Source organism: Maylandia zebra, linkage group LG2 (genome assembly GCF_041146795.1).
Source record: "Maylandia zebra isolate NMK-2024a linkage group LG2, Mzebra_GT3a, whole genome shotgun sequence".
Classification (NCBI taxonomy): domain Eukaryota; kingdom Metazoa; phylum Chordata; class Actinopteri; order Cichliformes; family Cichlidae; genus Maylandia; species Maylandia zebra.
The window spans coordinates 39,387,120-39,412,573 of record NC_135168.1 but is presented as its reverse complement, the minus strand read 5'-3'; the positions used below and the strand labels follow the sequence as shown (position 1 = coordinate 39,412,573).

Sequence of the window (25,454 nt, the reverse complement as noted above, 5' to 3'; positions counted from 1 at the left end):
GCCTTTGTTTACAACAAATATCTCTGTATCAGCACCTCAGTTAAGCAAATAAAGCATTAAAGTCATTTTAAACCTCCCCACAGGCTGTAAGCCATATCATATTAGGTCACTGATTTTTTTTAAGACATACTCAAAAAACACCAGTTGCGTTTTCTGTTTTTGGGGTAAATTAATATTATACACCTTCACAATTAACAGTTCGTGTCATAAAGCCAAAGGGGAAAGCACACAACAAAAACACACTCAGGTTTACACCCAAGGTGCAGATGGACGAGTCGGGGTTAGTATTTCTACTATACTGACAGTTATTCTCTGATATTTACGTTCCCATTTTATTTTATCGTAAACCTGATAGTTTCTTGAAATAGAGCGACATCCTTAGGTGAAACGTGGCTATCTGGCCCGCGGTGCATTGTGGGCTTTTGTAGTCTCGCAGACTACACAAGATTCCCACATCCCGCTAAACGAAACACATCCTCAAACTGACTCCTGATAGAACACATCCTAGACTTAAAAGTAAAAACAATAGTCAATTTAAAAATGTGTCGCCTTTCGCCCAGTGTAGAGCGAGGTCTGCAGGGTTGCCAGTTCTGCAGTTTTCCCGAAACTGGGCTACAGTTAAAATGCTGCAGGGTAAAAATTATTGGTTAAGTAGACACATTTCGAAGGAACTTACATGTACATCTATAAATACAAATTCATTTTTGAAATGAAACAATGCATACATGACTAAGCAGTTATATACATGTTTACATATCCCAGCAAACTGGTTCTAGTTCACATGTCATCCACTTACAGGTACTCTCTGCCAGCCGCTGCCTGTACCGCTACCAGCGTTGGCTGATGTGGGCGCCAGTTTTGATTGGCTATTGGGGTGGTTTTTCACGCACAGACCTGGCAACCCGTTCCGGTTGATCCACAGTCTGCAAAATGGCGACTTCCCTAGGCTCCAACACTTACAACAGACAGAACTGGGAAGACGCGGTACGTTTTATTGGGGTTATATGTTGCCGAGTGGTTTCAATGATTGAAGCACATTATGTTACGTTTCATTTCACGAGTTAATATAATCGCGAAACACGCTAGCTTTTTATTAAACTAGTCAGTTTTCTCGATAGTTAGCCTTCCGCTAGCTAGCGGTAGCTAGTTGTAGAAGCGTGGCTGCTAGCTTCATTAGCTCACCTGTGTACATTATTGCTTTCGATATTTTACATTAGTTCATGGAACATACCTTTTTCCACTGGATCCAACGAGACCATATTATAGAGTGTAGTAAAAACGACAGTGACTGAGCTTACAGCTATCATTGCTAACGTAACCTAACCCTGCGCTGTGTGATAGTTAACTGGCTGCACCTATAAAGGCCAGCACTAGCAGGCTAACAATGCTAAAACGATGGTAGGCGGGTGAAAATTTGCTTATATAAATGAATATGAGGAAACGAAAAAAGCCACATCATCCTGGGTGGAACCGCTCTAAGTGACACTGAAAAAACGAACCTTCTTGTTAGGCAGGTTTGACAGCGGCGAAAATATTAGAGAAAATTTAGTCTAAAAATAAAGTCTTTACACTACTGGGTAAATTCAACAGCGACTGATTGTTATATAAGGTCACAAACAGACCAGTCCTTAGTTGGAAACAAAAAACGTTTTTGTGACCTACCTAAACATTACTTACCCTATAAGGCAACAAATCAGTTTCCCTTATTGAGCTATGACACCACAGGGCATTTATCCAATGTTGGTTTTGTTAAGATGCTAGTCTATAAACTTTGCAACCCTAGATTATGTAGATGTCGCTTCAGCCATAAGATCTGCCTATATTTAGATGTTTGGCTGATGCTGTCTGTGAGACGGATTAGGGCAAAGCCGTTTTCAGCACCCAGCACTTGGACTGAAACAGCATCCTTTAACAGATGGCAAAATAGGTCCCATAGCACGTCTTGTATTCAGTCTTACCTGTACGTGTGCCAAGGTGCTCACAGCAGAAGGTGAAGCAGAGATGGGGAGCCAAGTCGGTCTGTTGAATAACTTAATTCAAGGAATTGTTGGATAAACCGAAGATTACAGTGCTTGATTTTCACGGTTCTTCTTTCTCCTCAGGATTTTCCAATTTTGTGTCAGACATGTTTAGGAGAAAATCCTTACATTCGTATGGTGAGTGAGCATCCCTGTGCTTTCATAGCAAATTCAAAACTATTTGCTTGTAGTGTTAATACCAGCAAATGTGCAAGTCCAAATATGGTCATGCTTTGTTTTACAGACCAAGGAAAAATATGGGAAAGAATGCAAGGTATGTTTTTTTTGTTTTTGTTTGGGGGGGGTGCCTTAACTGTTTAAATTGTACATATTTAGCCCACATTGTACAGGCCTTTTTGATGCATGACAATAAAAGGGTATTCTATTCTAATACGTCGCTCTCCGCCTATCAGATCTGTGCTCGGCCCTTTACAGTGTTCCGATGGTGTCCAGGAACACGGATGCGTTTCAAAAAGACAGAAGTCTGTCAGACCTGCAGTAAAATGAAAAATGTTTGTCAGACATGTCTGCTGGACCTGGAGTATGGTGAGTCTCCTCTGGGTTTTGTCGCTGTGCAGATTTCATGAGCTCCTCATTTATATAGTTCTGAGCGTAACCCTCCTGTCATATCTTGTGTTTGACAGGTTTGCCTATCCAAGTCCGAGACACTGGACTCTCCGTTAAAGATGAGGTTCCTCGGTCAGATGTGAATAAAGAGTACTACACACAGAACATGGAGAGAGAGGTAAGCTCCTTTCTCATGACTGCAGTATGATTTTTTTGTTTGTTTGTTTTGGTTTGGGTTTGTTTATTTTTTAAGTTGTTATGCTTGCACAGTGATAACAGTCTTTACTGGTCCAATGTCTGATCCAGTGGGTTTTTTTTCAAGCAAACATAAGAGAGATTTTCCATCCATCATGCCTCTCTGGACTTCTTTGTTTACAGATAGCCAATTCCGATGGCACTCGGCCAGTGGGCCAGCTTGGTAAGGCTCCAAGTTCTAGTGATATGTTGCTGAAGTTGGCTCGGACCACACCATATTACAAGAGGAACCGGCCACACATCTGCTCCTTCTGGGTCAAGGGAGAGTGTAAGAGAGGGGAGGAATGTCCCTACAGGTGAGTGCCATGATGCTAGTCTCCATGGAGCTGATTCTTTCTTTTGATATCAGCTCACATATATTAAGACATCGCTATGGGTTAGTTGAAGTTTCATATCATATTTATTGTTTTTCTGTTGCCCTCTTTACACAGGCATGAGAAGCCCACAGATCCTGATGACCCTCTAGCAGACCAAAACATAAAGGATCGTTACTATGGCATCAATGACCCAGTGGCTGACAAATTACTAAAGCGGGCTTCAACTATGCCCCGACTGGACCCACCAGAGGACAAATCCATCACCACTCTCTACATTGGGGGGTTGGGAGACACTGTTACAGATGGAGACCTCAAGTAAGCATTTCTGTTTCATAATGACCTCTTTTACAGCTTGCTGTGATAATTTATTGTTATGCCTCGATGCCCGGGACAGCTGTGGCTGGAGGCATTGTGTTTTTGGCTGTCTATTCATCCATCTGTTCCATTCCTATCTTATCTCTCTCATCACTATTTAAATCAGGCACAAACAAAGATGAGCTGGTTAGAATAATACAAAATACAAATGTCTAATTATACTAAAATGATCATAGCGTATGTATCTTTGCATGCTCCTTATCGCCTCCAACACAAGTGCACTAATCTTGATGAAACTTTGTATAAACATTGCCTAGGGCCCTGTGAGTGCCGACATTTATATGGCCTATAGGAATATTTTATAGAAATCCCACAGTCGTTTATTGTTGTACATTTGACAGTTCAATTGATCGGTGCAGTGTCAGAATAGAATGTTGCCACAATATAATGTATCATAGCATTACACTGTAATGATCGTAGCATATGTATATTTGTTCCTTCTCCGCGATGCATAGCAAGGGCGTTTGGCAGTAATACAAAATGCTGATGGGATGTTCTACGAGAGCAATTTGCTGACTTTTACTCAAAGAAATAAGTCAGGAAAAGAAGAAGAGATTGTGGTCATATGTCACGTTTGGTCAGATTCTAAATTGGTAACACTTATCTTTCGTGCCTGCTTAATAAACTCTTCTAAAGCTTCCGCTACATGTATTATTAGGCTAGACAGCTGTTGTTGCCAGCTAGAGGGTTACAGCCACAAGCGGATATTGTTATTTCTACTTACTGCAACACAGCAAAATTTACAAAGTATTTTTATTTCACTATTTTGTGTCATTGCAGGAGTCACTTCTACCAGTTTGGTGAAATCCGAACCATTACCATAGTCCAAAGGCAGCAGTGCGCTTTCATCCAGTTTGCCACGCGGCAGTCAGCTGAAACGGCTGCTGAAAAGTCCTTCAACAAACTCATTATTAACGGACGAAGACTCACTGTCAAGTGGGGAAGGTAAGAATCCGATCAAAAGTTAAACATTGTCCAGCTTTGTGAATATTAAGAGCAACACCAGAAGGTACTGAATCCATTAAAGGGGGCTCATAACAATGTAAATTACAAAACATCATTTTGCAATCTGATTTATAAGCTTAACTCCCATAAACCCCCACCAAGGAGAGCCATTTAGGTAAAGATGTCAATTTTAAAAGTGATAATTTGCCATGTTTAAAGGTAATGCCCTGACATAATGCTTGACTCAAAGTGGAAATGTAGAAAGAGTTTAATCAAATTATGTCAGGCAGGAGGCTTAAAATTGATTTTGTCCTGGATGGTGAATGTTGCAGTGTCATTAGTCATTGTTTGACTTGTGCTGTGTGCCCATTTAGGTCCCAGGCAGCAAGAGGAAAGGAGGGAATCAAAGATGGTGTCAGTGAGATGGGTACCAGACTTGATCCTGTGCCTGGACTGCCTGGAGGTGAGTCTCGAAGAGTGTGAGGATGTGTGTGTGTGTGCATGAAGAACATTTAGAGTTGTTCTTGCGGCGCTGAGCATTTGTGGTAGGTGTGTATGGGCAGGATTTCAGCTGTGCTTGATTTAGGGTTGAAAATGTTCCTTATTTATCTTATACTGAGCTATTCAGTTCATCATCTGTCCCACACCAGTCATTTTAGCTTTTCTCCCTTAAACCTTCAGTTCTGTACTGAAACTGGTGGGGAATAGAGTCACTGCAGAGGGGGAAAAAAAGCTGAGTGAATGTGACTTTTGGAGTAAAGCAAAGAGTCTGTCGTTCCTTTTTTTCAGTGTTTCAAGGTAGTTGCGCTTTAGAGCACAAATAAGATTGTGTGCAGCTCCACACAACCTTGGAGGAAGTTGCCACATTTGCAGATTTCATGTGAATCCAAGTGGAACGGACACTTCATCTGCTGTGACTGCGTATGTACTGCAGCTCAGGTTCAGCTGTCAGACACAGCAAGCAGAGGAGAAAGCGAGCTGTTGCATGCTGTTTGATGTCTGCATCTAATTCTTATTTGTTGTTTTACAAACTCTCAATTAACTCATTCACTGCCAGCCATTGGCAGTGAATGAGTTAAACCCATTGACTCATTCACTGCAATTGACGGCTATAGACGTCAATGGCAGTGAATGAGTTAATATGAAATCTGTGCGTGTAGAATTGGGCTAATTTGGCAAAATCGGACATAAAAACATCTTGCTGGCCTGTTGCCATTTCCTGTTTAGTTTCTAAAACTTTGCTCTTCTTTGCACTAGCTCTGCCTCCACCGCCAGCTCTAGATGAAGAGCCTCCTGCCAACTACTTCAACCTTGACCCCAGCTCCTCTCCTGCTGTCATGAACATTGCATTACCCCCACCTCCAGGCATCAATCCACCTCCTCCAGGTAAAATTATGACTTATTAATGTGTATTTTATAGTATAGTTTATGAATTTTTTTTTTTTTTTTAAAAGCATCAGTCTTGGTTTAGTCACTTACATAGGTGTACACAGTTTGTAATTGTAGATACTTAGCATGTTTATTTCCTTTGCTCCCTTAGGCTTTGGCCCTCCAATGTTTCACCACATGGGTCCCATGGCCCCGCCTATGCCCCCTCCAATGAGCATGAGACCTCCAGGTCAAATCCACTACCCCTCTCAGGATCCTCAGCGCATGGGTGCCCATGCTGCACATGGAGCACGTCATGGCGATTAGCAGTCAGAGGGAAGTCGTGCTGTTATTAGATGTCGCTCTTCTCCTTGTATTCAACCTGGTCAGGACACATTGCAAACTGGCGGTGAACCCAAAGGCAACGTCTGGGAGCAGGACATCGCATAGAAAACAGTCGGGTTTTTTTGTTATGTTTTTTTTTAAATACTCCACCTGCAGAGCAGTGAATGATGTGAAGAAGCACCATCTGTGTCTGGAGAGACGACAACCAGGATCTTGCAAGTTGTCAAAAAGTAGCCAAAACGGCATCTGAACACCGGAGCCTAACGTTTTAAAAGACTTTAAAAACAAGAGCGCTGACCACACGGGTTTCAAAGCCTCCTGTGGTAGGAACCATTGTGTGTGTATATATAAAATGTTTTTCCTTAGGTTAAACTTGTATTTGTCACATTGTGTGTAGTATAACGTGCAGTTAGATTCTGTTAATTTCAGTTGACTTTTTTATCTGACATCATCTGACTTACTTTATTGTAAGGCTTTCTTTGAATATTGTTTTCATTTGTCATTAAAACGGCTAACTTTTTCCATCCATCGTCTCTGTGTGCATTATTCATCATTACTTGTATAACGGCGTCTGGCAGCTTCTGATTAATAGAGAAGATGTAAAGCTGCAGAGTGAAGGGAAAGGAGAGGGCAGGCAGACATTGAGACATTGATGGGATCAGATACTGCTCGAGGTGACAAACAGGAACAATAGGTAGGACTGATCAGCCTGTGGCAGCATTGTCCTGGACTTGACTGAGTGTGTAATGAACTTGGGAGTTCGCCTCAGCTCATCAATCCACTCGGCAGTAGAAAACCACTTTGTATATCATGCAGGAGTACTTTTTTTCTTCTTCTTCTCCCCTGCGGTGCTTTAGGATTAACAGAGGGTTCGTCTTTGTAGGAGGAGAAGAGCGATCATAGGCCAGAGTTTCAGTCTTTAGCTTCTTTTAGTCTGTCAGCTTCTCTTCATAGTTCATTAGATTCAGGGCAGTAATCGGGTCCCCATCCCCTGGGTGCTCTGTTGAAGTTGGGGCGACGGCACATGCGGTCCAGAGCGATGCCAGGAAGTTGCTGGGATTCTACAGCCTCAAAGCTGATCACCGGGATCACCCGTTTGCTTGCCACAGCGCCCCCAAATGGCATTGGAGATCTGAGAAACAAGAGTCTTTTGTGGTTAAGTAAACACTTTATGGTGGAACATTACCTAGAAGTGTTAGCTTACACTCCTTCCCTTAAAGCGGGTGTCTTTCACATGATACCTAATATGAATTTGGAAGTCCCTGCTCTAAACAGAAGGCTCTTTTAACGGTTAAAAAAAAAAAACCCTAACAGGCATTGGGGGTGAACTTGACCTCCTTTACTAACACTGCTGCTCTCACTGTTAGAGTTCAGATTTAATTAAGCCTTCATAATAACTGTAAGTGTGTAAAAAGATCCTTCCACATTGGCTTCAGTTTCAACCTGGCTGTCAGAATTTATTTATCTGACAGCTTCAAGTGAGTAAAGCCAGTTGGTCTTTCATATATTCTCCGTTTATCCGTCTGCCCAAGCGTAACCTTTGTCCTGCCCTCGCTTGTGTGATGCAATTCCTTGTGTGCCATGAGAGACGTGATTCTCTTTCGTGTGCTGGTTTGTCCTGTGGGGCCATTTAAAAGCTTGCAACCCCTCAGTAGATCGTTTTTCAAGAGCCAGTGTTCAAAATAGCCATCACAGATACGTCACTCCTAAGGAAGTGCAAGCCAGACACTGGATTAATTTTCAAACCATGGAAACATGGAGCGGAGCCGACGGGAAGATATGATAGTGATGGATAAGGTGGTGAGGTCATCTGTGGGACTATTTGTAGAACTGTGGGCTTCTAACAGACTAAGATTTACCACTTTTTGATTTATTTGGGGTGAAAGGGCAGATTTACCTGTTGAAGCACCTGTAGTTGGAAGCCTGTAGTCTTTGTGGGGGCTGGGGCAGCTGAGTATTGAGGGTGTTCAGGAGCTCCTCATTGTCTCCCAAAGCTTCCATCCATGGTGAGCAGTAGGATTTGGGGATTACCGTCGTGTTGAACTTCTCACGAGGAATTTCCTTCAGAGGGCCGGAATACCCTGACATGAGCAAAAATGTAGTATCAGCGGCTAAAAAGTTTGACTTCAGTTGTGAGTGTGTGCTAAATTCTATGTAAATGAGCTCAACTAAAAAAAACTCAAAACCCACTAGATAAAAATCATAAAAGCTCTCCTTATTAAAGCAGACACAGATCTAATATGAATATGTTTGATATCACCCCTGTCAATAGGAAATAGGAACTACAGTAATTAGATCTCAGTGTGAATCCCTGATAATAAACAGTGCTTATCTCACTGTCAGTCAGAGTGTAAGCGGTGCCTTCTGTTGGGGCAAATACACAACAGCACTCGGCAAAGATGCTCACACTTAATTGCTTTCTACAAACTGCCAACTCTCCTGGCACCAATAACCATCAAACAAATCCATGTGCCCGATGCATTTCCAAAACAAAGGTGAGCACTTGCAAACCAGAGTGTGCTACAATGACCATGCATTGCTCAAGCGTTTCCTCTATCCAGGCACTGGCATTGCAACGAGCAAGTCTCATGGCTTGTGCTTTTGGCAGTCCTTGGCAATCCTTTCATTGTCGTGTATTACCTGGAGCCAGGACATCAGGACTGCCCTTCTTTGCTACAGTCTTCTGAAGGTTCATGACCAGGCTATGCTTACCAGGGATGGAGAAAGCCTGGTTCTCTTTTCCTGCCTGCACCTCTTGGATGACTTGCTGGGTAGGAATGGGCTCCGCATAAACCTAGGAAAGATACTGGGTTAATTTACTTATTACTTTCCTAACAAGTTTCCTTGTTGTGATGCTGATATGGCAGTAATTCTTCATGATGTGAGGTAAAGTGGCCTCTTGCTGTACTACAAATTGCACAAGGGCTAAGAAAATGCTTTTTTGCTATTAATCGTAACTGTTCGATCCATGTAGCACACTAAGCTGTTACAAGAGAGTATACACATGAGAAACAGTTTCCTAATCTCTCACTTTCTTACATTACTGGTGTTGGCAGCACTCTCTACTGTGAATCTCTCAGCCCTCTTCTGTCTCTCCTGAAACATGCGAGAACCCCGATTAGAGAGAAGGTTGAGCTCCTCCATCATCACGTCTTTTGGAACGCTAATCTTCTTCCCCAGGTTCAAACCTTGTGCAAAACAGGATACACAAAGAGATACTCATGTTTTAAAAACTGATTACACGTGGCATTTTTTAAGTTACAGCTCATACTACAGAAAATAATTTGCTTCAAGATTTTGTGCAGTGAGGCAGCGTGGATGTGACCCTCCATAAATACTTTTAGCTGTTGGTGCTAATTAATGATGGCAGCAACTTGCAGACGTTTGGAAGGAGAAGGGCAGTAACAACAGGCTATTAAGGACCTTTGGCAAATCATAAAGTTCCCTCTGGTCCTCTTATTTCTGTCAACATTAAACAGCTGAGAGGGACTTATATATAAAAGTAAAAGCATGGGAAGCCTCACTTAGTTGGTATCCTCAGAGCTTTTGCTCAGGGTCTCTTCTTGTGTGATATCCCGGCACTGTGGAGGGTCTCAAATAACCTCAAGGTGATGTCAAGAGGTGTGTAATGTCTGTTGTGGTCCAAGGTTGCATGGGTAACCGGCATATAAATAGGCTCTTTGGATGAAAGACTTGTGTAAGAGCGGCTCTCTTACTTGCACATGATAAGTGTTCGGGGAGGTTTGGGCATGTGCCATCCTGGAGGAGCTGTCTTTGATCAGCTTGTGTAAAATTCAGTGGTGGGAGTCACATTTTGCTGAGTTTAGGAGACTTAGTTTCAAAGTGTAGCTGGCGGCCAAAACTGGAAAACAAACAGTGCAAATGGGATGGTCCCCACTGGAATGTGCAGAGAATTTCAACAGCACTTTGGCCTTCCGGGGATTTCAGTATACTACAGTTCATTTCTCTCCAGGCAGTGGGCCAGCATGTGCTGATGTTTGGCTCAGTTCAATCTGTTGGTCCCAGATATGCTATATGTCACATGGGACATGGGCTCATATCCACACGTTATTTTATGGAATATGAGGAACTGTGATCCTGCATGAGGAAGTTAAGAGTAGAAGGTATGTGAGGGTGATACAAGACCTGCATGAGAACAGTGAGAGATTGGTGAAGTGTGTGGTAGGAGTGACAGAAGGGTTCAAGGTGGGAGTGGGATTACTTTCAGCCCCTTCCTTTTTGCAATGATTGATGGAAAAAAAAATGGCGCTGGCAAAGGTCGGCAGCCTTAACCCAATTTCCTTCGGGGTCAACCTTCAGGATCAATAGAGTTTTATTGAATTGAATTGAATGGACGGGCTGACAAATGAGATCGGACACAAGTTTTTGTGGACTATGATGTTTGCAGAAGATATCTGTAGTGAGAATAGCAAACAGATGGGAGAGAGCCTGGAGATGCGGAGGTATGCTCTGGAGAGAAGAGGAATGAAAGTCAGTAGAAGCAAGACAGAAATCATGAGTGTGAATGAGAGGGACAGAGGTGGAAAGGTGAAGATGCAAGGAGTGTATGCAGTAAAGGTGGATGAGTTTAAATATCTGGGGTGATCCAAAGCAATGGACAGTGCACAAGAGAGGTGAAGAAGAGAGTGCAGACAGGGTGGAGTGGGTGGAGATGAGTGTTAGGGGTGGATTTGTGACAGAAGGGAAAGGGAAGGTTTTTAAGATGGTAGTGAGACCTGCTATGAGGTATGGTTTGGAGATGGTGTCTCTGACAAAAAGACAGAAGGTGGTGCTGAAGATGTTAAGACTTTCATTGGGAGTGACCAGGATGTACAAGATTCGAATGAGTCGTATAGAAGAGGGATAGTGGAGAAATGATGCTGAATATAGAGGCACGAGAAAAAAAAACACAGAGAAGATGGATGTAGTGAAGGAGGACATGCAGAGAGCCTCTGTGAGAGATAATGGGATAAAGGTAGATGATCTAAAGGGACCAACTAAAAGAAGAAGTAGACCAACGTGCATAAAAGCATTGAAACTAATATGCAAATGTTTTGTACACATATGTCAGTTCTATTTCCTGATGCCCTGACATAGGCAGTAATAAAACAAAGCATCTAAAATACACTTACCTCCCCTGACTTCCTTAGACAGACCCTTAGTCTGCAACAACCTCTGCTTAGTCATGTGATTCACGTCTGACTGCATCATCATTCACAGCTTCCTCTAAGGAACACATACATTTTCATCATCAGTATAAGGGCTAATGTGTAATTTCTCCCATATAACATAAACACAGAATCTTTCTAATCTGTCTTTCTTTCTTTCTGATTTAGTGACATTTTATAATTAGATATTTTTATATCACTGATGTTGATAAAACTTAGCTATGCCACCCCTCACCCATATGCCACAAATCCTTAGTAATGTAACCCAGTACTTAAAGGAAAATGTTTGGATTCTGTGTAAAATGTAAGAAATACAGATTACAAAAAATTACAAAAGATCGAAAACCAATTTCTTAAACGAGAAACGGAATTTTTTTTTCATACTGAATATGTTAAGTAGAGAATTATCTTTTGGTCAGATGGATTATAAACAACTTCTTGCACAAATTCTCTGCATCCTGTGGGTTAAAAAAGAAAGGGACTATCCAGCTTAGAGGTGGAAAGCACCTACCTGCAAATTGCAGAGACTATCCATATTATGCAAATCTGGAGAGGCATTATTGATGCTGAACGTTATACACAGGCATCGGAACATACAGTTGGGTTCATAAATATTTGGACAATCACACAACGCTTGTAGCTGTGTCTCTGTACACCAAAATAGATTTGAAATCACACAGTCAAGATGTGATTGAAGTGCAACTTTAATTCAAGGGGTTCTATAAAAGTATGGCATTAACTTTCAAGGAATCGCAGCCAATTTTATAAACAGTCCTCAAAAATAATTGGGCAAAGTAACATACATACAAATATAAGGATTGTCTATTTTAAGAAAATACCAATTGTACTAATTTGGCTACTTCAGATCTTTAATATTTAATTTGCCACAGAATAACAACAGAGATAGGCCTCACCTGGTCAAGAACCTGCTTGTAAATCAAAATCCAATTACTTATGATCCTCTGAAAATGCGGGACTGTGTTTAAAAACGCCTGTGATTCCCAAAGAGTTCATGTATTTTTTTAAACCCCTCAAATTAAAGCCTAAAGGCTACACTATAGTCACATGACTGTCTGATCATAAATCCACTGTGGTGGTGCACAGAGGCAAAATTACGAAAAGAGAAGGTCTTAATTATTTTACTAAAACTAAACCATATTCATAAGATCATGACTGTAAAGTTAAAGACTCTGGGCTCTAAACTTGGGTGCCTGCAGTCCGGGCCTGTCAGTCACTGAGAGCGTTTGGTGCACCATGAAACCCAAATTATGACAAGGGAGACCGCAAACCGTTAAGTAGCTGAAATCGTATATCAAGTGAGTACAAGAAAATAATAAACTTGGTCAATAAAGTCCTCAAACCCTTACAGGCTGTCTGTCGCCTGTAGAAAAGTAAAAAAAACAAAAAAACAAACTGTATAAAAACAGTATAAAAAACAGTTTTTGTCAAAACAAAGTTAAAAATTAATAAAATCATGTCAGTGTTTACATTTAATCTGCACTCATTTCACATACATATAGTCAATGATGATTTGCACTGCATCACCATACTCTTTTTTAAAAGGTGGCCCAGCTTTCTTTGAAAAAAAATGTATATTCTGCAGATTTTTTTTGGTACACACGTACTCCGGTCATGGGTCTAAACAAAACGGGCAGATTACTTCTTTACAATGAAAATAAAAATATTCACTTAGCTGTTCAGTCATGCTTCTGATAAACAGTCATTTATGAATCCTGTGTCTTATGTCACTCCTTATTTGGATGATACAAAGGTTTGCACTCCCCTTATTTTAGTCCTTACCTGCTTCTCTTGCTTCTGCTGCCTGCCTGTTTGCCGGGTGTTGGAGCTGGTTGGGGTGTTTGTGTGGTTTGTTCTTTTACTGTTGCTGGGATGCTTCCACGCTCCACTCTGACACTCCTCAGCACAGAGGGAGCAGTCTGTATAAAACTCATCCCAAGATGCCTCCAGTGCTTACCTCACTGAGTTTATTTTAGCAGAGGGGTAAGAGGGCGAGGATGGATCGAGGGAGTATTTGAGGAGGAGGGGTGGCACTAGCGATTTAGGGAAAGGGACGAGCACAAAGATTTACATCCTGACCTCAAGCTTCTGTGATGATAAAAATCGGATCCCTTCAGCGTGTGTGTTTGATGACAGCAGCTGTCCAGACACTTGCGCACTGAGGCCAAGCCCCCAGCCTCCCCCGTTGCAAACTTGGACACTAGAACGCGGTTTTGGAGAAAGAGCTTCAGGACTGATCCGAGGTTGTGGCTCTGAATCTAGTTTGGTTGTTCTTTGAGTTTCTAGAGGTGGGAGATCTTTAGCTGAGTTATTCGGCTGTGTAAATGATCACAGTAAGCAACCATGCAATACTTTTACTATCTGGATTTAATTTATTTGTTGGTTTACCAACTGCAGAGAAACTCCAATAGTGACTTGTGCATAAATACTTTTTGCCTTGCACAATGCGTAATGACCTTTAACTTTATTTTTGGATGCCCTTTTTGAACTAAAGTTAATTTTATCATGCAGTTTTTCTTCCCCCCCCAAATTGATTCATTGAGCTCAGCAGGAGTCTGGAGGGGGGGAAAACCATTTTCTTTATCCCTGCTGAGATTGGATATCGATTTTGCACCTGCCCTGCTCCACAATACCACTATCTCCCAGTGGGAAGCCTCCCAGCCTGAAAGAAAATGTGAAGTCATCCCGAGTCACAGAAAATCAGCTGCAAACAAACAATAAAAGCTGAAGAGTTTCTGCCCATTAAAGGTTTATTTAAGAGTGTTTGTTTAGTAGAAAAAGCAATTTTGCTTTTTTTTAAAAGAAAAACCCCCTCATAAAGGTTTAAACATTAAAAGAAAAAATAAATCTGCTTTGTGTGGTTCAGTCACATGTCGGGAACAGTGAAAACAGTTCATAACTCAAGTCTACTCTGAGCTAGATAAAGTAATAAATAAATAACACACACATACACATTCAGATTTTGTGCATTGATAATTTTATTGCAAACAAGAGGATGATAAAATGAAGGCAGAAGTTTCTCAAATTGGTCTCATCTGTGTTCGAGAGGCGTCTTCCGCAGGGAGTTTGTGTCACATCGAGAGGTGCACAGCCACCAGGCACTGACAGCTGACACAAGAACAAAAGAGTCCCATTCAGACTCAAGGGTTTTGTGCAATTAGGGCGCCTTTAAAATCGTTTGCCCCGCTGGCCTTCAGATGAATCCTTATTGGCAGAGTGAAGAGCTGGAGAAAGCAAAAGCAGCAGTATAAGTACACGTCTTTTTATAGCTTCCCGCTAAAAGCTAAATGCATTAATATTCAGCTTGCAGCCCTGAAAAAGTCATCATTCTGAACTTTTCTTATCGCTTGCAGGTGCCTTGGGGAGGACTGTTGCAAGTCAGTCAGCTGGGGAGGCGTCTTGCTATATAGTGCTAGTCAGTCTGAGCTTCAATCCAGTGAGAAATAATGTATGGGCTTCTGTGTGAGAGTCATGACTTCATCAAGGAGTCTTACGGAGACGATGTGTGGAAGCTGGTCAGAGAGAGCAGATGTCAGGTGGGTACACTGGCATGGCTTTATGCTTTATAGTCATCCATGGACTAATAATATATTTTAGGTCTGTAGTGTGTGACTGCATCCAAGTCAACATGATAGCACTTTTACTCATTGCTCTGTCACTTTTGTCTGAAAGGTCATAGTCAACAGGCCAGAACAGCTTCTTCACCTAAGTCAGAGCGTTTGCATTTGCAGGTCTATATTGAGAGTTTCATTCCCCGGATTGCAAAGGCAGCATGTAGAGTGACAGCAACACCCCACAAGAGGCTGATGAACTCCTGGGGTGTCTGCTTCCTGGGTTTTGTTGAGAAATATGGTTATGACAGGATCCTTGAGGTGAGAAAAGATACAGATGACAAAACTGTCACGGCTGTTGTTCTGCTAGTGGGTGTTACATGAGTGTAATACCATGCAGCTTCTTCCATATCCAGAAGATATCGGTGGGTTTGGAATAGCTTGTGTAACTGCAATAAAGGACTAATAACACTTAGATATAGCTGGCGGACTAAAACATGGACTGTAAATGAAAGATATTCAGAGATAAGATGAAATAACATCAGATTGGATTATTTTTAAAATGGATGAAATATTCTGCATTAAACATCTTAAATGACTTTGTCCCTGTATGATTACTTTATTAAAAAAGTCAGAGTAACATGTGACTAAAGGTGTAATTTCTCTGTAGTTAAATTGCATTTCACTGTATTTTATCAGCTCTTTAGATTTTTCCCCACCTTATGGTAGAGATGTAGTAGGGATTCAGAACAGTGATGGTGAAAGGAAGAAAAAAAAGTTAGGCTTTGTTTCATCATTTTACGATTATTTAGGGATGCAACTTTGATGATTTGTTTTTTCTTGTAAGGCGGTGAGGGAGAACAATCCTCAGAGGGTTTATATTCATATGATAAAGGGACAATCCATCATGCACATCAACATAGTCAGGATTAAATAAAGCTAAAAAAATAAAGATGTAAAAAGGCTAAATTAATCCAGTCCATAATACGGCCTGTGCTCTGAGAATTACAGCTTACTTATGATGTACGATGAGGAAATCTTGTTTTTCAGCAAAATTACCATGAAATTATGCATCACTTAAAACAACCTAGAATGTACTTAAATGTAATTACACTCTAATTTGTTTCCAGAAAAACCTGACTTGTCACCCCCTTATTCTAGTGTACCTACCTTAAAGTATTTGTAGGTAAATATAATTACATTAAAATTCAAATAAAATACAATGAATTTCCAGTTACTTACAAAGGGATTACACGCTTTGTTGCAGGGCACATTACAAAGGGTTTCCAAAGTCATTCTCTCTCCATCCAAGTGCTGTGCCGACACATACGTGACTTTGTCAATGGCCTTGATAACTTTCACGAATACCTGCTACCCCAAGGTGCAGCCGCCGACCTTCTTCTGCCAGGAGGAGGAGTGACCCTCCACTACAGGTCTGCTACAGCAGGGGTGGGGAGGTGGTTGGGGACTGACTGCAGCGTTGGGCTGGGGCAGACAGGAGACATAACAGACATAAAAGCTGGAGTAGAGACAAGGAAATGCTGCGTGGTTAATCTCTTTAGAAAGACATTAGATTTTCTTTGTCTGTCCCCTGCAGGAGTAAGCGATAGGACACTTTGCTAGGGGTCAGCTGAGGCAGATGTGGAAACAATTTTATGACACTGACATCCATGTGGAGGTGCTCTGTGAGCAGATGACTGGGGACTACTCCCATGTTACCATGAGGTGTGGAAACAGAGAAAAACATAGAAGATCAAGTGGTGGGAAGAACTCTTTATTTTCATTTATTGCAACTGGATACTTTTTTTTTCTGCATGTATTTTGGAAGTGACAGTTAAGATATAATATAAAAACATGAAATCAGTGGTTACCAAATCCTCATGCCCCGCTGCCTTTTTCTAAAGTTAAGATCTTCATGCTTCTTTCAACACAGTTTTTTGAAAACTTAACTTTAAACTTTTAAAAGAAGCACTCATCTGCTTCACTACACAGGCTGAACTTTGATAACTCAGCCTACCGGCACATCATGAAAGAGGATGAGGAAAAGCAGAAAACCTTTCCCATTACTTCTGACTTCTTCTTTGAGGTCTTCCCCTTTAACAGACAGGTAATTATTTTAAATTGCCCCCTCTTTATATAACCGCTGGCAGTCTGGAATGAAATGAAGACACACTCACTGATCCTTTAAATGATTTAGGACATGGTGGTGCAAAATGTTGGCTCGAGCCTGGCTACAGTCTTCCCTGATCTGGATGGAAAGAAGTTCAATGAAACCTTCTTGGTGGCTCGCCCCCTTGTGGAGTTCACCTGGAACATGGTGAGAAATTTCAGACGGCAACAATGTTCTTGTTAACAGCAAATAAAGTTCAGACTAGACACTAGTTAGATTACAATGTAGTCTTTAAAATATGAGCTATTCAGAATACTGATCTAGTATTGTGTAAACAGATAATCTCCAATCCCAAAAATCTGTTTCAGATCATATTCAAGCAGCTAGCTAAGCGAGAGGAACCATCAAACCAAGACCGAAGCTTGTAAACAGTCACAGGGGTGTGTGTCTGATTTAGAGGACTTGTGGTTTAATCAGATATACTGTAGTCAGACACAAAGTAGTGCCTGGCTATTTAAATTTCATTCTTTTAAAGAAGTGTGCAGTTAAACTGTTAAACTGTCTGTTCTTGTGCAAGGGAATGAATATTTCACCTAGAGTGGAATCAAATTTTTGAGGTCCTGCAGTTGCAGAAATTCAACTCTTTGATGTTTTCAATTGACTGAATTTATTTGACCTGATCCAAGCCCGGGTAAAACACGTTCATGAGTCTCAGTGCTTCAGCTTGTTTATCCGCAGATTCTGACTATGAAAATGTCAGCTGCTCTGCTGATGTACATGTGGAGATCATGGCCTACCAGTCTGTCATCGGAGATGATTATAAAGGTCAAGTCCTCTCTGTTATTCGCAAAAATGTATGGCGAGACTCGTTGGGTTCTTCAAAATATTTATATATATTTTCAATACCTCTTTCTTTTCTTTTCAACATGAAACTGGAGCCAGTAGAAAGTTTCTGAAGTCCAAAGGCAGCCCAGAACAAAAGCTGAGACAGAGTCAGGCAAGCTTTCTCTCAGTTAGCGCTTCCTATGCCAAGCTGTTGTATCCAGCTTCGCTCTGAACACACAGATATGAGGGTATTATCTGTTTTCATCAAACTGCCATCAAGAAAATGAATAAAACTACTTCCCCAAATGTCAAACTACTCTTTTAAAAAATGCTAAGTCCATTAAATTAAGATGACATTGTTATCACAGTGTGCAAACCATTATCCCCCGCTGAAATGTACTGCTGAGTATCTACAGTTAAAATCTAACCTAAAACACCTCTCTGAATGTTTGCTTTCTCACCGTTTGATTGCCCCTCTTTTAGGCGGTAACAGTGCTAATGCAATGGAGAGCTGGAGTGATGGGAGCTGCTGCCTCAAACTAAAAGGACAAATGAGATACATGCCAGAGTGGGAGTCCATCATCTTCCTGGGAACCCCTGTATAAAGCCTCACGTTCACCTCCAAAGACAGACACACACACACACACACACACACACACACACACACACACACACACACACACACACACACACACACACACACACACACACAGAAAGAGAACTTTATTAAAAGGCTGCAGTTGAAAAGTAAAACATTCTAAAAAGCAGCAAGAGCTAAAGTGAATTACGAGTGAGAAATAAAAGCCTGGGCAGTGAATCAAATCAGAGGCCCATTCTAACAGCACTTACCATGCATGAAATGAGCTGCTAATTAGCTTGTAATCAGACAGTGCAGCTCTTGTGAGCCTAATGGGAACCCATTTGCAATTGAGAGTGTTTTCCACTGAGTACATTACAAAAACACCCCCCTCCTCTTCTAAAACATTTTGTTTTCCAAGCAAAATGCCCTTATCCCTGTATTGACAAAGCTAGTGAAATATCAAATGCCACACCACACTGCTTACATTATTAATGTTGCAGGAAACTGAAAAAAATAAAAATAATAATGCATCCCATGATCACAGTTTTTATAATTTTATAAGTAATGATAGTATAATTTGATTTTATTACACATAACTACCACTATCATTGTTAATTAATGTATTTTTCCACCTCCACTGTCTTTCACTGCATGTGGAGGTTGGAGAGCCTCAATGTGATGTTTAAGACCGGCTTGTACATCAATGACCTGAGGCTGCACGACTCGAGCAGAGACCTGGTGCTGGAGGGAACGCAACAACAGTGAGAGGAGCTAAAGAGAGCTCTCATACAGGTACTTGGTGCTAAAGTGCAGCTGTATTCTGTATGAGTGATCGGCTCGCTTGTCAACCTGTATTATGCAAAGTTGCTCTAAAGCCCAGCTTTCAGTCTAGCAGAACCAGTTTACCAACCTTTTGCACAAACTAATACTTTTTCTCTCTTTCTTCTCACTGGGGAAAACCAGGAGCAAAGGCAGTCGAGTAAGCTGGAGGAGAGCGTGAAGTTGCTGGACTATGAGATGAAGAAGACTGAAGACCTTCTTTACAGGATGATGCAGAAAGGAGAGCTGGCTGTGAACACTTCGGCTGTTAGAAAATGCTGTTTTTCTACTGTCTGTACCAAGCTAAGCTAACTATTATTGCACACAGGTGGTACTGTCTTTGTACAACATGCTGGGAAAGAAACCTTGAAGGTAATAAAAGGTCATTTGTTTACAAATGTTCTGGTGAAAAATGTGGCTCCATGTCAAAGAAATGTTTCTTCTTCTTCCACAGAAAAAGGCAAGTGAATATATATTACCAGCATAACTTTGATAAATTTTACAATGTCTTCAGTGGACTCAGTTTGCCTCATCAATATTAGGATACAGACGCTGCCCTTAAATACTTGCCTTTAATTGGCTCTAATTAACTCTAAAAGAAATTGAGATGAAAGAAAATGGTCCATCTATAATGAAGAGGGGAGTACTGAGGGTAGCTGTCATAACAGCATGATTTGCTGTGGCTGCGCTAGGGAGTGAAGAAGGCCCCGAGACATGTGTGCTCTGTGCACTTACTCTAACTCACACGCATGTATGAAGCACTTAAAAAAGTCAAATTTTTTTTTCATTACATCTCCAGTCTAGCATTTACTAAAGCATAAACTGAGCTGTTTATATTGTGAAGAGTTCCCAGACACTTTGTGTCTTTTCTCCCAGGTTTTCCGTGATGTGACCTTCCTCTTCAGTGATGCAGGGATTTACTCGCATTTGTAGCCACATCACACTGAGGCAGGTGGTCTCCATGCTCAACACCATGTACACCCTATTTGACACGCTCAGTGTGACACAACACATCTTTAACTTTTTTCTTTCTTATTGTAAAGCACTTTATACCCAAGTGTGTTTGGGTAAGAACACTTGTCCTTTATTATGCAGGTTGAGTACAGTGGAGATGCAGACACGGTAGTTGCTGTGACATGGCCTTAGACATGATGCACTCCATAGATCACCTCAAAGACCAATCTAACAGCAAAAACATACCATTTTTTCTTGGTGGGTAGAAGCTGCGTAAACTCCGGTGACAACAATCAAATACAATTTAATACAAGTTATGCTAACTTAAAATAAAGAAATTCTGTAATATTAATTATGGTAGTAGACATATTTATTTATTAATTTTAAGAAGCTTAGGGTAGTTAAAGGAAATATTATTGGAAAATTAAGGGAGAGGCGATAGAATCCCTCTTACATACACCGCACAGCTTTCTAAAGAATGCTTTAATGAATGTATGACAAGCAACTGGAAATGGGTCATTGGCTAGAAGCTATTCATCACTGCAGGTGTCTCAGTCATGGTGGATTGTTGCTAGCCAACTCTTGCAAAAAAAAGATCCACAAAAATAAAAGTCTGTGCATGATAATAATAACTGAAAAAAATACACAAATCAGGTTTAGACTGTACCAGTCCCACAACTTGTCAGTGTGGAAATGTTCCTTGCTCAGTATGTATGTATAGTCAGAATGTCTTTATTTAGTTATTGTTGGTAATTTGGGGGATTTTCTGGGGACTGATGACTCTGTCAATCAGGAGCTGCACATTCAGCGAAGCAGTGCCTCCTACAAGCACCTGAAAGGAAGCCACCTCATGTCTGAAAGGAGGGGCATCGTTAGCATCAAGGTCAGCGATCAAAACTCTCCCCATAGCAACGACACCTACTTCATTTGTTGCGCATAACGAGCCATTACAGAAACATGTAATCAATTATCTATTGCTGTGGAACAAATACGCATCATAGTTTAAATCAATTCAATACAATTTACCTCAAGAAATTGTTTAAAGTAGCAAATGACAGAAATAAGAACACAGGTCTCAAAAAACAGAGGATGAGGCAACGACGTAACAGTATTAAATAGTCTGAATGTTTAGAAAAGTATAACGGGCATGCCTGGATATTGTGGACAGGCCTTATGAGACCCAAAGACTGAGGGTTTCATTTGTGTTAATGGATGCCTACCAGCAAACAGAAAGGATAAACATTTATGAACCTCAGAAACACATGAAATAATAATAACTGACAATGTTTTGGCTCTGGGGAGTCAGCACACTCAGTATTCACAGCTGGTAATTGCAGTTTGCTTCTTGATTTACTGCTTTATCAGTGAGCCCGACTTTGAGGCTGTACATTCAGCGATAATACCGGCAAAGTGACTCCCAGAGGTTTCTGAGGCACCTGATTACACACACCAATCTCAAGAAAGCAACAGCAATTCATTTTTCATCAGGGAACTAAGAATCTGGCAGCTGCCATTTCACTTCCAAAGCAGAAATTGTGCCTGTGAATCTCTGTCTTTGAATATAAGTTTGTATGTTAGGTACATTTATGGTAGAAACCCCCCCCCAAAAAACAACAAAAACCATCAAATTTCTCTTCTTTTTTCTTCCCTTTGTACATTTACAAGGCAATGTTGAAATAGAAACATAGTGGCTGAAAGGCAAAATGGACAAGCATTGTAATGCTCAGGCAGCGTGTCCTCAGTTTGAGACAAGGACCATCAGTAAAGCCATCAGCAAGGCCACCATATTGGACCCTGAGGCCACAGGGGATGAGCAGGGACCGGTAAAGGTTCGGCTGAGACACGCTTGAATGGTGCGCACTCTCATTTGCTTTATTGCCACAGTCATTATCTCTGATTCCTCGAGGCTCTTTCTGTCTCTGCGCTCAGGTTTTCCCACTGGTACCAGGGGAAGACAAGGATGATGTCAAGTATGTTCGCTCTCATCGTATGAAAATGGAGATTTCAGGCCATTTTCTGGGGACTCGTTGAAGGAAAGCAGGATGGAGGAGATAACTGTTCATGAGTTGAGAGAAAAACTGTGGTGCAGGAATTTTTAAATTGCTGAATTAAATAAAAAGATTTTTTTCTTTTGCTTTTCATATATACACAGTTGAGTCAACCTTGCTGTTTTGTTATTAGGATGATTAAATAACGTCTTCCTTCTCCAGTCTTACTATAATGATGGTCTCCAGGACTCTCACCTTGATTGGGACTCGCGTGGGTCAGAGGACAGAGACGACACTGTGGTTCCCGCTGCTCCAAAAGTGCCATGTGCTCTTTATCATGAATCATAAGATAGTAATGCAATCGAAGCTAAAATGCAGTCACGTAGAATTCAGAATGCTGAATATTAGCCTATAAATGACAGATAATGAAGATCATCTTGTGTTGATGTCTGTATATAAGCTGTAATGCTCAGAATTACTAGTGACCTCATGTGGTGTTGAATTTCCAATATGGAAATAATTCATTAAGCTCCAAAAGTGCACAAATTGATTTTATTATTAGTGTTAATTTGCTTCACGACTGAACAGACAAGTCTCAGTTTCAGCCACTAAATCTCTGTAAGCTTGTGTCTTCCAGCCAGACACAAGCTCAGTAATTTCCTGCACTCCTTGTTTTTGCTGCATCCAAATGTGATGTCTTGATTCACCCTTTAAACAACCTCTCTCCCCCCACCCTGTCCCTTCTCCTTTCTCTCTTTCATTTGTTAGAAACACACAGCAGTGGCACAATAAAATCACCTGTCACCTCAGTGAAAATAAAGCACGATGGCTGCTGGGCTGGGTGCCAATGCATTTATTATTGTTTTTCTTGTGATTCAGTGGCATTCAGACTCATGTGCACATATATTATACATATATTCAACAGATTTTTATTGGACACAATAGCTATGGATCTATGACATTTAAGTGCATTTGGATTCGTCTTACCTAAACTCATGTGAGCTTAGGAGGAATCCTACTAACAATACTGTTTTGGAATTATGCTTTCATTGCACTGCTACTGCAGGAAATTCCCAAGAAAGCTTAATCACAACCACATGACAATTATCTTGGTCTGGCATCACAGTCAGACAACATTCCCTACTGACTGGTTATCAGATGAGCTGCACTTATATGTGGCGTCCTCATGATCTAGGCTGCATCCGTTATCTGCATGCGAGTCTTTAAGCGACGTACTGATGGAGCAATGGAAGCAGAAGGCGTAGAAAAAGGCTGAAAGGAGCAGGACAAAGACCACGCAAAAAATGACCACAATCAGGAGGGTGGATCCTTCTATGTGAAAGCGCTCACGTGGCAGAAGTGCTGTGGTGGTCAGGAGGCTGAAAGCTGTCGGGCTCGCGTCAAACCTGGGATGGGGAGTGAGTGTTGGGAAGGGCGGCTTCATGGAAGACGGGTAGGCGTCTTCTGGCATGATGGATATGTTCCGTCAGTGGGTTTTGGAAGGTTTTGTTGTGGCCTTAAACAAACCAACCAACAAACAAACAACAAAACATTTTAACTAGCGTAAAATGAATCCAAGTGGAGTTTAAAAGCAAGATAAGCATACAGTATATGCAGTGATAAGCCAACCTGTTGAAAAGACAACATTTGGCAATAGAAACAGTTATTTTGAATCTCTATTAATGTAATGACATTTTGTAAATTGTTAACCCTTTCAAATGTAAACATTAGCTTTCTGTTCTGTATTTTTAAACTGGCAGGTTAATGAACACACAGACAACCAAACACAGAAAAAGTTTTTTGATTCCTACCTGCAGTGTGTAGTTGCAGTGTTGTGGTCCAGTTTCTGTGCAGGATTCAGGATTTCCTTGGTAAAGGAGGTAAGGCGAGCTTTGGGGAAATGAAAGAAATGAAGGAAGGGAGAGAGAGAAAGGGCTATACCGAGGAAGAGCGGCAGCTGCTTCTGGACCAGGGATAACAGGGATGGTTGCTATGGCAACACTTGCCAAGGGGCTACTTGCATGAGAGTGACATCATGTCTCTTTAAGATTAAAACACGTTTTATTGTATAGAAATTAGGAGATTTTTACATTTTAAACAATCCAGAGGTAAAGCCACTAAATTGTTGCCCAGTAACCTGAATGAAATACATAATTTATTTTGTATTTACAGAAAGCAATAAAAGCATATGCTCAATCACACTTGACCTTTCAAACAGCAAACAAAATCAGAGGAATTAGTGTCAGATCACTTATGTGCAAATAGAGGACTCCCCGTCTGCCACAAGAGTGATCCGACCCTCTAATGCTGCCACCTGTGGGCGAAAGAAGCAGCACTGAAAAGTCCATTGCAAACCTCATTTCTCCACCAAAGACTGTACATGAAAAGAACTCAACGCCCTCCCAGCCCCTGCACTGTCTGGTCCCTTTCAGACTGCCATAAGGTTCTTTAGTACAACTTGTAATTGGTCCCACACACCCCTGCTGTGCTCCCTCAAAAGACATTGAATGTTTTAAGGCTTGCTCCAGTATTAGTCACCATGGAGATGACTCACTTAATCAGCCAACATCTAGCGTTTTGTTAACACTTACCAAGTAAACAAACATACATTTAATTTTTCAGAACTACTCAAAAATGTCAGACTAAAAAAAACAAAACAAAAAAAAGGGGTGGGTGGGGGATATTAATTTGCATAATTTAATGCAGAGCAGAACACACGGAGTAAAGCCTGCCAGCTGATGTGATTTTAGAGTGCTTTCAGATGGCTAATTGCAGCTCCAAACAATAGAAAGAAAAGATCCATTAAATCCAACTGCAGCAAAAGCAGGGCCAAAATGGCTGAATAGAGGACTTAGCTTACACCAAGGTCAGCGTAAAGGACAAATATGTGGAGAATGACCACAGGGGTAACTGCTCGAGTACCAGGACAGATTAACTGATTCAGGAAGTACCTTTTTTTTTTAACACATCTCAAGACAGAACTTGAATAGTAGATGAGACTATATGCATTTCTGCTTGAATGCCGTGCATTCACAGCTGGATGTGAGATGTGTCATATGACCAACCACCACCGTTAGAGCAGCTAGACAGGTCGCACGCTAATACAAAAGTCTTGGAATTAACATAGAAAACATCTGAAGAAAAAGAATCCCTGCCGAAAATGTAGACAACCCCTCTCTGTGTAATTTCCTTCTCTCTGTTGTTCCGCTGTGACTCAAAGATTTGATATCTTCTTCTGCCACGCAATGTGA

General features: G+C 41.1%; 3 protein-coding genes across 5 annotated transcripts in view; 1 reads left to right on the top strand and 2 right to left on the bottom strand.

Moving 5' to 3' along the window:
• Positions 1 to 1,369, bottom strand: part of LOC101482509 (bifunctional heparan sulfate N-deacetylase/N-sulfotransferase 1) — a 51,707-nt gene extending 50,338 nt beyond the window's left edge. The window contains exon 1 of one of the 2 annotated variants that reach the window (XM_014412348.4): positions 1,232 to 1,369. The gene's annotated coding sequence lies outside the window, so the exon portion shown is untranslated. Of the gene's footprint in view, positions 1 to 796; positions 912 to 1,231 lie in introns of those variants that run through there. The other variant, XM_023154677.3, reaches the window with a different exon arrangement.
• Positions 835 to 6,716, top strand: rbm22 (RNA binding motif protein 22). The gene is made up of 11 exons (XM_004571714.6): positions 835 to 984; positions 2,103 to 2,156; positions 2,263 to 2,292; positions 2,432 to 2,564; positions 2,663 to 2,763; positions 2,964 to 3,136; positions 3,272 to 3,472; positions 4,313 to 4,477; positions 4,852 to 4,940; positions 5,735 to 5,863; positions 6,018 to 6,716. The coding sequence occupies exons 1-11, from the start codon at positions 931 to 933 to the stop codon at positions 6,170 to 6,172; spliced, it is 1,284 nt and encodes a 427-aa protein (XP_004571771.1). The 5' UTR covers positions 835 to 930; the 3' UTR covers positions 6,173 to 6,716.
• LOC101481626 (myozenin-2) lies at positions 6,620 to 13,311 on the bottom strand. 2 transcript variants are annotated; one of them, XM_076873333.1, is made up of 6 exons: positions 13,159 to 13,311; positions 11,323 to 11,416; positions 9,230 to 9,378; positions 8,831 to 8,984; positions 8,088 to 8,271; positions 6,620 to 7,322 (listed from the first exon to the last, which is right to left on the bottom strand). In XM_076873333.1, the coding sequence occupies exons 2-6, from the start codon at positions 11,402 to 11,404 to the stop codon at positions 7,139 to 7,141; spliced, it is 753 nt and encodes a 250-aa protein (XP_076729448.1). In that variant the 5' UTR covers positions 11,405 to 11,416; positions 13,159 to 13,311; the 3' UTR covers positions 6,620 to 7,138. The 2 variants fall into 2 exon arrangements, with proteins under 2 accessions (XP_076729448.1, XP_023010446.2); XM_023154678.2 differs by having other exon boundaries at positions 8,903 to 8,984; positions 13,159 to 13,306.
• Positions 13,312 to 25,454: the final 12,143 nt, after the last annotated feature.